Source organism: Salarias fasciatus, chromosome 6 (assembly GCF_902148845.1).
Source record: "Salarias fasciatus chromosome 6, fSalaFa1.1, whole genome shotgun sequence".
Classification (NCBI taxonomy): domain Eukaryota; kingdom Metazoa; phylum Chordata; class Actinopteri; order Blenniiformes; family Blenniidae; genus Salarias; species Salarias fasciatus.
The window spans coordinates 29,560,105-29,574,570 of NC_043750.1; the positions used below are offsets into that span (position 1 = coordinate 29,560,105).

Here is a 14,466-nt window from a genome sequence, read left to right on the forward strand (position 1 = left end):
TCGGGAGCAGCGGAGCGGGAGACAGGGAGGAGAGAAGAGCGGGTGAGGGCGCGGAGCGACGGGATGCGGGAGACGCAGTGAGCGAGGAGGCGGAGGACGAGGGAAACCGGAGGATTGACGGTAAGATATGGATATAGGCTGTGAGGATGCACCCCACCCCTCCTCTCTCTCTCTCTCTCTCTCTCTCTCTCTCTCTCTCTCTCTCTCTCTCTCTCTCTCTCTCTCTCTCTCTCATCGCTCACATGCGCACACGCACATACATGATCGATGCGTGAGAAGCGCGTGGAGGTGCTGGCCGCTCCTCTGCCGCTGCCAGGGGCCGTTCGGTCAGGGAGGGACGGGGATCTGCTCCGGGGCTCCCGCCGCCGGCTGCTATTACCGCTGGGTCAGTAGTATGAAAGTGTGAGAGGCACGAGCGCCGTGAAATATTCATGCGCACGTGATTAGCCTCTTCTGGGCCTCAGAGGATTTGCAGAAAGGGGTAAAAAAAAATAAATAAATAAGTGGCGTAATGACTTGGGGTGTCCCACGCTGGCTCACCAGAGAGGGGGGGGGGGGGGGGGGGTCTGTCTTGGCACGAGCTGAATTCTCTTCATTATTACACACCTTGATTGCGGTGTCGCGCGCGCGCCGCAGCTTAAAAGCCAGGCTCGGTTTGCTGATTCACCACAGATGGGAACGTGAGGAGAAACAGAAAGGGAGAGAGAGGGGTAAAAGGGAGCAGACTGAGTGAGTCCATTATCAATATTTCAGAGAGGGAACGAGCGGACTGGGTCAGTGGAGGAGGCCAGGCAGGGAGGCAGGAGTGACCGCGAGGAGGAGAGACGGAGGAAGGAGGAGATGGGAGAGGGATGGAGGGAGAGCTCAGCGGCTGACAGGACTCCTGCTCTCCTGTCAGACTTCATTTCTGATACGTTTGCTTCCTCTGTGCATGTGGTCGTGTTTGGGTCATTTCTATTTCCATTCGGATCCAATTAATGGCAGAAAAAAGAAAATGAAAAGGATGAATTTTGGAAATGAACACAGGTTGACTCACCTTGAGTAGCTGTGTGCATGTGTGCGTGTGTCTGCGTGTGCGTGTGTGGCCAAACTGTCCATGTCAGAAGGGGAAATAGAAAGGAAACAAAGGTAATGAGGTTTGTTTCCATGTAGGGATCATTTACATCAACCAGTGAAGAGAAAAAAAGCCCTGAAGTGATTTGCTTAAACCTCCCATCTCAGACACACACTTGAGCCTGCCTGCTCAAGCAATTTGGATGGATTTTAAGTCATTTGACTTGTAAAACGCAGCATGTTTGTCTCGTTCTAGTCAGACCACCTCAGACCAGGTTCCTATCATGTCGCTTTGAATCAGTCAGACACACTGAGTCAGTCTCCCTCTCTGTGTGGTGAGCATTTTATGCAGGTCTGTGCAGAGATGTGGGCGGATATGTCACTGTAATTGCAGTATTGAGCTGTGAGACCAGACATCAGCAGGGATTTGATGTAAAGTGCTCAGATAGGAATGTATATAATGATTATTTTCATGATCAGTGAGCTAAAGAGGTGTTATGTCTGATTGATGAAACAGTAACAGGTTTGTCAGTGGAAACAAAACAAAGAGAGCAGGATCAGCGACTCTGGTAACTGAAGGAGGTATTTGGTTTTTGTTTGATCGATGGTTCTTACATTTAAGCTTCTGACATTTATTTGTAAATTAAGTTCAGGCAAAACAGCAACTGATTTATGTTGAACTAATATAAAAACAGAGATGGCAAACCTATAATAAATTAGGTGTTGTGGAGCTGATGCTCATTGAATTTATAATTGTGTGTTTTCCAAACATTTACACATATCCGTGGTAGTATATTGTGGTATTTGACTACGCAGCTGTTGTTTAGCATGTGTGGGTGGCATCAAGATGTACCGGCATCCTATTTGTACAAACATTCTTCTCAGGATAAATTGAATTCATACAGTACATAGTTATATGTTCATTTATAGAGGAATATTTTGAAAACTAACCTGTTGAAACTGCTGATTTCTGCTTCCCTTGATGTTTTGTCACACTCCGGGATCACGGTCGTGGTGTGTACTCAGGTGTTGGTTTGTTTTGACGTGTTTATACAGGTAAATAACAGGTTATGGTGACACACAGCCTCTTTTATATTGTAAAGATTCAGCTTTGGTGCTCTCATGTAAATACAGTGAAAGCATCTTGAGGCTTTTAGTCGAGGTAATTGGTAACAAATGGTAACCGTGGTAACAATGTGACGTTTGCTAAAGTGTTTTGACATGAAGACAAACAGTTTATTCAAGTGTTTTTTAACCATGTATGCAAAGATTGTAGCAAACAGTAATCTGGTACAGTGAAATTCTGAAGGCATAGATGTCAATGTGGAGCTAGAAATGATGTGATGACCCCAATATAAAAGTAAATTAAAATCTATATACATTATTTTTTTTCATGTAAAGCAAAAAAAAAAAGAAAAGAAAAGCATGGGAAAAAAATCGATGTTTGGTTTGTTTTGGCAGACTGCATTATTAATAGCATTGAAGTCATTGCTTTTGGAAGAAAATCACATTATCTGAGGCTCTGTCAGATTTGCCATTTAGAAATAGAAGGAGTTTTAATAATTATAGTGGTGTAGTCAAATCAGCTAAATTTTCACATTGATCTGATTATCAGCGAAGTGTCTTAATGAGTTCCTGATGAGTTGATTTATTGTCCTGTACTAAGTGCACTTATGCGCTTGATCAATAAGAATTTTACTCTGAGAACAATGAAGCATCTTGTCTTTGATTATATTCCAAATTTGTGATTGCAGAACTCAACATCAACAAACTAAAACACTGAGTTTTTTACAGAGGTATTTGTTAGCACACTGCATTCTTGAAATTATTAATAAAATATTGTTGCATATTCTATCAACAATTTGGAGATCTATGTCGTTACTTATAGAAGATAAACAGTAACTTGTTACTGAGGAAAGTGACCTTTATATTAATTTTGATCATCTTTTGCAGCTTGGTCTGTCCTGTGTATTTGTTGCATGAATCAAGTGACATGAATCAGTGAGAGGAAGATGCTCTAAATTGGATGTTTTTGGTTCCTGAAAATAAATTAAGAATGAATTACAGGGGGAAAAACCAAAAACAGTACACTAGAGAACAAAACATTACATAGGTTAGCTAACACTTATGCTCACACATCATAGGCGCAATGTTAACTACTTAAAATTTGACATTTTTCGCATTAGTGGCAGAAGGATTGAGTCGCTTCCTCCCTCAGTAAACAGGAGTGTAGTGAAATAGTAAGTACACAGAAAGAGACAGCAGCTCTGCAGCTCTGTTTTCATGCACAACAAATATAATCAGTTGTAATATTGAATCGTTCAAATTCTAACACTGTTTGTTATCCTGTGAAACAAATGAACACAGTGAAGCTGTTATTGCTACAGTCCTTGCTTGTGAATATATTATTTCATGAATATGTGCTCTTCTTATCTTCGCACACGGAGCTCTGCAATCATGGGAGTGATGATTCGAACACCCACAACTCCTTAAGGTTTGCATTTTTGTATTGTCACTGCGCCCCACATGAGATGGATGCAGCAGAGCTCGCTGAATATATTCCCTGTTGGATTTAAGTTTGTTCTCGCCCACCTCTGACTGGGCAGGAGAAATGATTTTCAACACAGATTGCTGAGACTGTGAATTTTTTTCCCTTCATCGATTACGCTGAAAGAAAGACTCTTTTGAAGACCGCTTTTGAAAGGAAGCACAGTTTTATGACAAATAATGCCTTCAATGTGCATATCGGTGTGCCGGTATTGTTGCACGGCAGACTTTGAGATATTGTACGTGCAGCTCTTGAGAATCTGTGGCGTGTTTCCAGTCCAGGTGTCAGGCTTACATCCGATATTGACAGTCCTGAACAATCGTGCGCTGTAGTTTGTGGTGATCATGTGGGAAGGAACAGGTGATAAATGAGCGCAAACACACTTAAAATCCCCGAGCTTCTCCGACACCGAGAAAGTGCTTGTAGTGCACAAAGGCCGGGTGTGCTTTTAACTCCGGGAGCGTGTGCTGAGGGCAGGATTACGGTCTTGATAAATATGTGAGGAAACTTATCAATGTTTAATCAGCCTTCCTGCAGTCTGTGGAGGAGACTCAATTCCAGGTGAAAGAAAATCAAATGACTTCTCGCGGAAAATCCTTCTCACAGACCCGTCTCTGTCTGGGCATTGGTGCACACGTGTGACACAGAAAAGCTTTTAGCGTCTTGAACCTCGTAATAGATATTAATGAGATTATTTACATTATTATATGCTGGCATTGCAGATGATTATTAAAGCTTACCTTGGAGCAGAGGGACTATAAGTGTATATGTGCGTATAAATGGATACAGTTCTTTTTTTTTCAAAATGAAAACAGAGGCCAGGTACATCTGCAACCAATTAAGCTTCATTGTGTTGTGCACATTAAGCTTGATGCTGTCAGAGAGTGCAGCTCTGAACACTTGGAATGCTTCGAGGCAAGGCTACAAGCTCAAATACAGAAGAAAAAAAAAGACTACAATGAGCAGGACTCCAGGATTAGTGCCACCGAAACCTACTGATGTCTAAACCACGCTGATGAAATGAGCAACTAATTAAGCTCTGAGACCTTTGACCCCTCATATGGCTAATGGCCCTATTCAGTAACTTCCTGTTTCTTCAGATGTAATAACCATAGATTAATGGAGATTATAGAATGCATAATTTAACATTGAGCTCTGCGCTGCTGTAATGTTTTGCCTTCTTGCTTTGGTTCAAACATCAAGAGACGCTACCATTGGTCTTAGGTTTTTGACCAGGGTGCACTGGTGTTGAACTCATGAAATGTACATATTACATTTCCAGGTATTTCAGTGCCTAATAAACAGCCAATAGAAAAAAGGGAAAATGTATGGAAGACATCACACGTTGCCTTAATGTCGACTGCAGGTTTTATTACCCTCCTAATCGAATACGTCTTTATAATCTTCTTATCTTTTACTGTAAAATCTGCACCTTATTTAAGAGCCGTGTGTCGTCTGCGTTGTAATCTCCTCTGCATCAATTAAAACTAATTGAACAGAAGTGAATATAATAATGTATAATGACCTGCAGTGTGTCAGTCATTCTCTGTGTCGGATTAAGCGATGGCGGGGTTATCCGGCGGTGCGCGGTGTGACCAAAGCCAAGAGAGCTGTGCAACCAGGTGAACTGTGCAGTAATGACGCGCGGCTCTGATATTGTTAGCATATGTTGAGACGTCTGGAATAAGCAGAGGAGCCTTATAGGGATTGTTAGAACAAATGTTGTGGTTGAACCGACTGTTTATTCTTCAGTCTCCCTGCAGGCGGGCTCTGCTTTATTTCCCATTATTTTAAACAAGCTTCTTATTATTTCGTCCCTCCATCCGTTGCACCACCGTGACTTGCAGTGCAGGTCTCCACGCTCTGAGCTCGGCCCTGATCATCGCCGTGTTTCCGGTCTGCGACAAGCAAGTGATTGACACAGTGTGACACCTTCACTCCCCAGAGTCATGCATCGACTAGACAAACACGCAGACTATAAAACCCCGTAAGTGGCCCTGACTGCGGCGCGTAGGCCTCGGTCCTGCGGGAGCTGCAGAGGTCATCGGCCTGAAGCTGCTCCGCGGTGGCAGAGGCCGGAGCAACATGTTTTAATCTTTAAATATCATCCTCGGCGATGCCAGAAATTACAGCCGGTAAAGCTTTTTCTTTTATTGTGCAGCTGGGAGTCAGACGTCTGCCTCTCCCTCGTCTCTGATTGCTCTCATCTTTTCCCCATCACACACATTGATGCACCCAGACTCACACACACACACACACACACACACACAACCACATTCATTCATTTGTCCATTAGGAACATAACACTACAGGGCTGTTGTGTCGCTTTGTGCTTTAGTGATCTGCCCTCAGGCACTGATTGCTCTCCGACCAGAAGGGGGGGGGGGGGGGGGGGGGGGGGCTACTCTTGTTCTCCCTGGCTCTCTGTTGATTTTATGGCCTCCACCTCTCGCTGTGCGAATCTCTGTAAAGGTGTGATTTCACATCGCTCCCACTCCCCCCCCCACCACCAAAAAAAAAAAAGGCTTCCAGTAACAGTGAGCCAATCCATTTTCTTTAATTTACTGCTTAAATTTCAGGAGAGGTGAATCACGCTGGATTTGTTTTCCACACTCTCATTTTTAACCTCCTAGAGCTCGCTGGCATTTGTTATTACAGCTTCACGCTGTGAAGGGAGATGCAACTCAAATCCGCATAAATTTATTTCACACTACAGTGGAGATTTAAAACTTTTCGAAGAAATCAAGTATATCAAGCTCACATTTGGGAAATGCGATAAAACACTTGAAAAATTGTCAACGGCGGCAGAGATATCCAGCGCATGTCTTTCACCGGTGAGCAAACTGTAAATGCAGCCTCTTCTGTGCACTTAAAATGTTCTGCGGTATGCACAATATGTACATTAATGCCTGTGTGTGTGTAATAAATTTGACCCGAGGCCCCTCCACTCGCACTCTCTCACTTAGAGCTCGCCGCTCCTCCAAGTAGGCCGGTCGGTGGCCCCGGGCGGGACCGTGGTTGCAGGCAGGGCGCATGGTGGTGCTAACAGGGGGACTGGGTGTGTGGCTTTGTCAAGGGCCATCAGTGTCCTTGCTCCACTTACTCTGCATCAACACTTAAGGGGGTGTGTATGTGCGTGCACGAGAGAGGGGGAGAGAGAGAGAGAGAGAGATGGGGAGATGGGGTTGGAAGAGAGAGAACTTGCTGCCATAAGGGTTTTTGATGAGATCGGACACAATGTGCATTTATGTGTGTGTGTGTGTGTGTGTGTGTGTGTGTGTGTGTGTGTGTGTGTGTGTGTGTGTGTGTGTGTGTGTGTGTGTGTGTGTGTGTATCACGGTGGTCCTCGGGCTTTTAATACAGTGTTGTTGCTTCAGTGGATTCGCAAAATGACGAGGTTCCTTTACTCCTCCTTGGCTCATCCTTTCTGTCTCCCTCTCGCCGCTGTCTCTCCTAATGTGTGTGTGCATGTGTGTGTATGCGCGCGTGTGTGTGTGTGTATTTGAATGCATGTTGGACATTTGTTGAGGAGTGACCTAAATCTGTCTGCCATCATTACCTAACAAGAAGATGGAGGGAAAAGCAAGTCACAAACAAACACACAAGCACACATATGTTTGCACGCACGCACACACACACACACTCACACACACACACACACACTCACATGCTCCTCCCGAGACCATAGTGCTAGATAGCGAGTCCACATCAGCGCAGCAGATTGGAATACTAAGCAGGAAAGAGAAACGCTTTGCCGCGCGTGTTGTTTTTGAGCCTCCATCCTGCCTTCTGTCCAAGGCCAAGAGTTCAGTCTATATTAAGGAGTCATATTACTCTTGTTGCCTTGTAGCTCATCTGTCTGCGTCCCGTATGTTCCCTCATGAAGCTCGGCGGTGCGCCGTCACCCTCGGATCACTCGGCTGTTTACCTCCTCACCCTGCTGGAGATGAGATCGTCTCTTCAACATCATTTATTTAGGATTACTGGAAAGTGGCCTAAGCTGAGTCCAACACTCTGCCTGTGTGTGTGCGTGTGTGTGCGTGTGCGTCTGTGTATGTGTGTGTGTGTGTGTGAGGATTGGGAGATTAAGACTCTTTTATGGGTCAGCGGCCAGTATTGCTTCTGGCTAATTAAGGACTTAAAACACGAACTCTCACGCGTGCGCTTTCACCCACAAACACCCGCGGATGTGCACACCCAGCGTATATCTAATCACTCTCTGTCTCTGGCTCGCTCCCTGAGACTGCACTGTGCTATCACCATGGTAACAGCAGATTGAGGGACTTTTTTTTTTTTTTCCCCTCGCTACAATGATCGTTCAATTGTTATCTCTCTTTTGCTCCGTCTGTCCGTCTGTCTGTCTCCCTCTATTATTCTACACTCCTGCCGCCCTGCTGCGTTTTATCATGTGCACTCTTTCATTGTCAGTGTGAGTTATTGACCATCAAACACACATTCACATTCAGATACACACACACACACACATAGATCTATACCAACAGGATCGGGTGTAGTTTTTCACTCGGAGTCTTACGCCGTTCCCTTCTTCCTCTCCAGGCTCTCCTTACGCGGCTGCTGGTGCGACGTCCCAAAGCTTCCTTCCCGACATGGCTGTATCACTGTGGCTCGTGGGAGTGTGTGCGCTCACTCTGTCTCACGTCGCCCCCTCCAGCCAAGGTAAATGTCACGTGACGGCGGCGGCATCATGTGTAAGACCCCGTGAAACGACGTCCCCGCGGAATTCTACTTCTGTGCGTTCATGTGGCTCATGTAAAGGCAGATCCAGATCTGATCATCCGCTTCCATCGTTGGAGCGGAGGAGACACTCACAAAGCTGCATATGCATTTATACTAGATGTACAATCGTTCAAAGCCCTCGAGTGCAGGATGAGAGGCAACAACCTATAATGTAACAATATCCAGTAACATAATACCTTCCAATAATGTGATAGTTCTGGGCTTTTTTAAATGTAATTAAGCCCATTATGTAATAACTTAAACATAGCATTATAAGATATTCGATCAACATTTTGCTAACAATGCAATCATTTATTACATAACTGAAGTGGGATTAAATAATCCTTTCAAAATGTAATAGCTGCAGTCAATAATGTAATAAAACATGGATCATTTCTTTGATATGAATGCCTTTTTACAGGTTTTGCGGCATTTACTAGCAAAAAGTAGGTACAGTGGATGTGATAGCCATCATCTTCGTTCGCTAAACTGCAACACTCAGTCACGGTCGTGAAGAATATTTCACTATTTTATTACAATATTGGCAAGTCATTATGTTTTTTTGGCTTTATTACGTTCAAAATGGCCAAAACATTTGCTTATTGGCAGTTCCATGAGACATCAGAAATTGCACAGTTTTTCTAATTTGCTCATAATTAATCTCATTTTCTTTTTCACGCCTTTTTTTCCTGCATTTATTTTTAAATACGTGGAGCGATTATTCCCAATGTGTGTTTTAGTACTAAAACATAGTTACCTGCTGTACTTCAAGATCAACTAAAATAAAAAAAAAAAAAAAAAACACCCTGTAAAGAACAGCATGAGCTGCAGGAAATAGAGGCTGCTTTTGTTTTCTCACCTTCTCTTAGTTACCACCCATTTAGCGAGCACTGCTGTTGGCCTCGCTGATCTCCGCAGGTCTGTTAGATGCTGCTGAATGCATTGCCTCGAGGTTGTAATTGGAAGCCGAATGACTTTGGTGATATTTAAAGTCCACTTTACTTAAATTTCAAACTTCCGAGTCGTCAACTCAGCCACCGGGAAATGTTTTAAGATAAAAGGCATCATTTAGGAGTCAGCATTTGTCTTCCTACTCTTGCCGGTAGCAATGGGAAATCAGTGCGGGTGTGCCTGGAGCAATATAAAAAAAAAATGCTTCTTTTCTTCTGAAGATGAGCTCAAATTGTCCAAATTCTAGAATAACACGCTGCCATGAGGGAGTTTGTGCTGACAGTATTTTTCATTTAACCCTTTATGGGTTAGAGAACCATCCATGGTCACTTTAAGGCTTTTCCGCTTTCTTTAAAATTAACTGTTAAAGTTAATAACAGAGCACATCGCCGTGCAGATAAACCCACACGTTTTTCAGGACAGTAGTACTATGTTGTGATTAAGATGAGACAAAATATCAAAGCTTTTTGAAGACATGCAGAGAGAACTTTTGAAACTACACCTGAAATATGATGTCATTTTGGTCAGTTTTACGGATTTCTATTTCATACGAATAACATTTACTTGTGGTTTATGAGATTCTGAAAAGTCACGCATATAAAAAAAGTAGGTCTTGAAATATTCCTTCAACACCGAAATGCTGAAATTCTCAGTTTCCAAATATTTCAGTGTGTGACCTATAAATGATTCACAGCTTTTATTTATACCATTTCATTCTTATCAAGCTGCCAATGACAGTATTTTGCATGAGAATTTATCACCACAAAGACTCCCAGATTCTTTAGGAAATGTGGAAAATTCCACTTCTCGTACTCCCACCACTTCTGCGGTGGTGCCGTCCAATCACAGACGAGTTCCACCAATGAGTCACACATTTGTAGCATGAGCTTCTCAATACTATCAAGAAGACACAGTATTAATGAAAAACTGCCAGATATTAAAAGCTAGGTTGTCTTGGAAAGAAGAGCTGGAGCTCAGGCTTATTGCACAATTTGTAACAATTCTGCAGCCATAAAATCCGAATGAATCCAGTTAATCGACTCATAAGAGGGTTCAGATATCGATGCTGATAGCAGCGAAAGCTTGTGTCATTCAGATATGTATGTAATCATTCTTTAGCACTGCTGTGAAGGGGAACTTTAAGTCAAAGACACCAAAAAAAAAATGCTTTCGAACAGGACTGAACTTTGCAACTTGACAAATGCATTATTGGAGCCGCTGCCTTTCGCAGGCTTTCAGCACCTTGGACAGTTCCAGCACGCCTGCTGCATACTAATCACACAGACGTGTTGGGTTTAAGAGCAGGTTTAATCCTGATGCGGCAAACACCTTGTCATGTGTACACGATACTCAAGCTGATGTGAACAACCGGATTAAGGTAATGGTAATGGGATTTTCTCCAATAACCCTGGTTTACAGAGATTTGTGTGGCAGTCAGGTGGGTGTTTGCACAGAGCGTGTACATAACATGCAGATGCGGCTCTTAGACGAATGAAAGCAAAGATGGTGTTTGCGGAGCGCTTGACAGTGGGAAATATGAACAACAGCCTCCCCGTTGACTTAAAACACCAGGTTTCGTGACGCGCCCGTGCATCTCGGCGCTTTATGTGTGGGTGTCACAGCGGAGATGCGATATGATGAGAGCCGCATCTCTACACATGTGGGAGTCGTTCCAGTGTGAGATTTCACATGAGTACGTTTTAATCATTAACGTGACATGTTCACGGTTCCGGCACTCATTCCATGTGTGCGGTGTCAGATCAAATAAGAGCCTTTGCATGAATTGACTGAGACTGTCAGAGGAGTGTGATCTGTGTTGGGAGACACTTTGCATAGACTCAGTGTTTGGAGCATTGAATTTAATCTCAGTGTGAGTGCGTCTTTTGTTAAGCTCAAGTCAGTGAAGGACTGACATAACATTTTCCTAGAACTTATGATTATCATTATGCCCTCCAAGGTCATCTCTTAAATTTTGAATTTATACCATCATGAGCATTTTATTGATAGCCTTAATAAAAATGTTAGAGGACGCCAGAGGATAGAGTTCTGCTGAAGTTTGTGCATATACGTTATGATGAGTCTAATTTATACCGGCTTTACATGGAATACACAACAGACGGCCGATGTGGTGCTATCTGATATAACTGAATAGAATAAGAGAAATTTTCTTATATTTAGTGTAGTTTTTTTTTTACTAACTAACCTTCCACAAAATTATCAATACTTCTCGCATTAAACAATAAGAATTTTAAAACACTTTGTTCCATTTGAAAAATCATCATCATTACCACTGTGCGCTGGATGCGTCAGAAACAGAAGAAATATGCTTCTTGTGAGGCAGATGCGAAAAGACAAGAATGATGAAATATGTGACAGGCTGAAACAAACAAGAGGTCCTTGAGATGAAGAAGTGGCAGCAAACATGGATTAAAGTGAATTGAATAACACTGACAGAAGAGCGGAGTTGGAGTTGCAACATATTTTCCACGTATGAGATCAGTTCAAATAAACACTTTTATATTCTCTTTGTATTCAAATACATTTCAGTGCTTCTACTTTGCTCAAGTAAATAAATTGAACCAGCACTTCAATTTTTGTCAAGCATATAAGAAGATGTGTGTTTTTGTTTCTTCCTGCTGAAATAATTGATGTGATGATTTGAAAAATGCTAAAAATAACTGGTAAAATTATTATCTGCCTGGTAGCACTGCATTTGCAGGAATGTTTAATTTGCTAATGTGACATTTAAAAAGGGCTGTCAAATGATTAAAATAATAACTCGATTGATCGTGATAAGTTAGACACAGCTAATTAAATTTATCTTCATATTTTCCTTTAAATGTTTAAAATAATGCTATTGTGCATTTTCACACTCATCTTCAAGTCTAAAGGAACTATTTGCAATGTTCCATCGGTGTCTAAAAGTAATTGTGTAGTAGTTGTTGTTGTTTGACCTGATCCAGAGATCCTGAGTGGGGAGCCTGAAAAAAGCTGATATTTATACAGTTTTTAGTCTGAAAGGTTCTTTGTCCAACAGGATGGTGTTCATGACGCATCGACACGTTTGGCACACGGCAGCATTTCACACTGAAACATTGTAACAACGTAACACTGAACCATTGAAACATAACCAGGAAATGTTGCAACACTGTAACGCTGTAGTGTCACAGCGTCACGATTACACTAGATTCACAGAAACGTTCACAAAATCAAATCAAGCAGACTTCCAGTCTCTTCCTCTTCACTATAACAATGGGTGGCAACAGTAATTAACATCACCGGGAACCAATGACAGTTATACGGTTAATCCGTGCTCATTTTGTTTGTTGTAGTTAATTATATGGCGATCAAATCAAGTGACAATTTTTCTGAACATCCTGAAAACAAATTAAATTTTAGATGCAGTTTTTCTCCTCTTTCTTTCCCCAACTCCTCCCGTTCCTTCCCCTTCCACCGGTGCAGCGATGTCCCGGGCCGTCATGCCGTTCGGGCTGCTGCGCCGGGAGCTGGCGTGCGAAGGCTACCCCATAGAGCTGCGCTGCCCGGGAAGCGATGTGGTCATGGTGGAGACCGCCAATTACGGACGCACCGACGACAAGATCTGCGATGCGGACCCTTTCCAGATGGAGAACACGCAGTGTTACCTCCCCGACGCACTAAAGATCATGTCCCAGAGGTGTGTATGGGCTGGATGTCTCGTCCTGCGGACGATGAAACTGTTTTTTTTTGTGATTAAATTATATGGCCTTTGCCGCTGATTGCAACGTCAATCCGGAGCTGTCTGGATGTGTGCGAGTCTTTTGTAGGCGGTTAAGCCAATCAATGGGAGCATCTATTGTTTTGCACATACTGCGCACAGCTGCACAACATACATGTTGATTGGGAGGAAACGTTAGACAAAGCCGATGGCTGTGTTGTGCGCCCGTGTGTGCGTGCGAGAGCAGCAGTCTCTCCGGCTGAGGCTGAGTGCCTCGCTGCACCATTAGCTGTGTACTCAGCAGTGTTTTCCTAGAAGAACTGATCAATATTCAGCAAGAGGGAGTAGACAAATGGAGTGTCCTTTGCTTCCCCTTTCCTGTCTGTTAATCACTCTCCTTCCTTTCTTTGTTTTCTCACTCCATCATCCCCTTGACTGATTTATCCTTCAATCCATCCATCCATCCATCCATCCACCCGCCCGTCCGTCGGTCTGCGGCCCCCAGGTGTAACAACAGGACTCAGTGTGTGGTGGTCGCAGGGGTCGACGTCTTCCCGGACCCCTGTCCCGGAACGTACAAGTACCTGGAGATCCAGTACGAATGCGTCCCTTACAGTGAGTATGCATGTAATCAGACTTACACATCAACACACACACACACACACACATTCTGTTCAAAAACACACACACATGCACACACCCTCTATTATTACACTCAAATTTAACCTTTTTCTTGTCAATATGCACTCTAGGTTTGAGGTGTGTTTTACTGTTCTTATGACCTCTGATGTTGACTGTTTCCCTGAGAGCTTGATGGATAGAACAGACTTTTTTTTTTCTCAGGGAGCTTGAGTGTGCGTCTGCTCGTGTAAATGACTAAAAAGAAAGTTGGATGGAGGAAGTGCAGAGGGGGAGAGCTGTAGGAGGTTTTGCAAACCGTGTGTCGTCTGTGTGCGCGCGTGCGTTCGGGAGGATGCGAGTGTGCACCTGCGCGTGCATGCGTGTGTGTTTTCTTTTCCAGATTCACGCCACGGGAGTTGCTCTCTTTTCTCCACAGGAGCCTGATTGAGGGAAGGAGACATCAGGGAGGGAGGCGGGGGGAGGAGAGGGGGGAGAGGATGGAGTGGGAGGGGAGGAGAGGAAGGAGGAGGACTTTGTCGGGTCTCTCTTGTGATTCTTCTTCCTTTTACGTGAACAATAATGTTTGTGGTGAGAATGAGCTCCAAAGTCTTTATCTGTGCAAACTCTTTCTTTCTTCCTTTTTCTCTTTCCCCCTTTTGTTCTCGCTTTCTTTCCCTCTTGCTTTCTTCCTTTATTCCTCACCCACTTTCTCTCTTTCTTCCGCTCTTGCTTGCATTCTTGCTTCTCTTTACTTCCCTTCTTTCACCCTCTGACTTTTCTTTCTTTCTCTCCCTCTTTTTTTTCCTATGCTTAAGTAGAAGTGGACCAAAAAGGTAAAGACAATACATTGTAGCATCTT

General features: G+C 43.5%; 1 protein-coding gene across 4 annotated transcripts in view; it reads left to right on the plus strand.

Moving 5' to 3' along the window:
- The window catches only part of LOC115391134 (adhesion G protein-coupled receptor L1-like), a 29,699-nt gene continuing 15,233 nt past the window's right edge, over positions 1-14,466 (plus strand). For 2 of the 4 annotated variants that reach the window (XM_030095243.1, XM_030095245.1), the window contains exons 1-4: positions 8,200-8,278; positions 12,752-12,965; positions 13,492-13,601; positions 14,426-14,440. In XM_030095243.1, coding sequence (XP_029951103.1) covers positions 8,209-8,278; positions 12,752-12,965; positions 13,492-13,601; positions 14,426-14,440 — 409 coding nt within the window. In that variant the 5' untranslated portion in view covers positions 8,200-8,208. Of the gene's footprint in view, positions 121-8,158; positions 8,279-12,751; positions 12,966-13,491; positions 13,602-14,425; positions 14,441-14,466 lie in introns of those variants that run through there. The other 2 variants (XM_030095246.1, XM_030095244.1) reach the window with 2 other exon arrangements.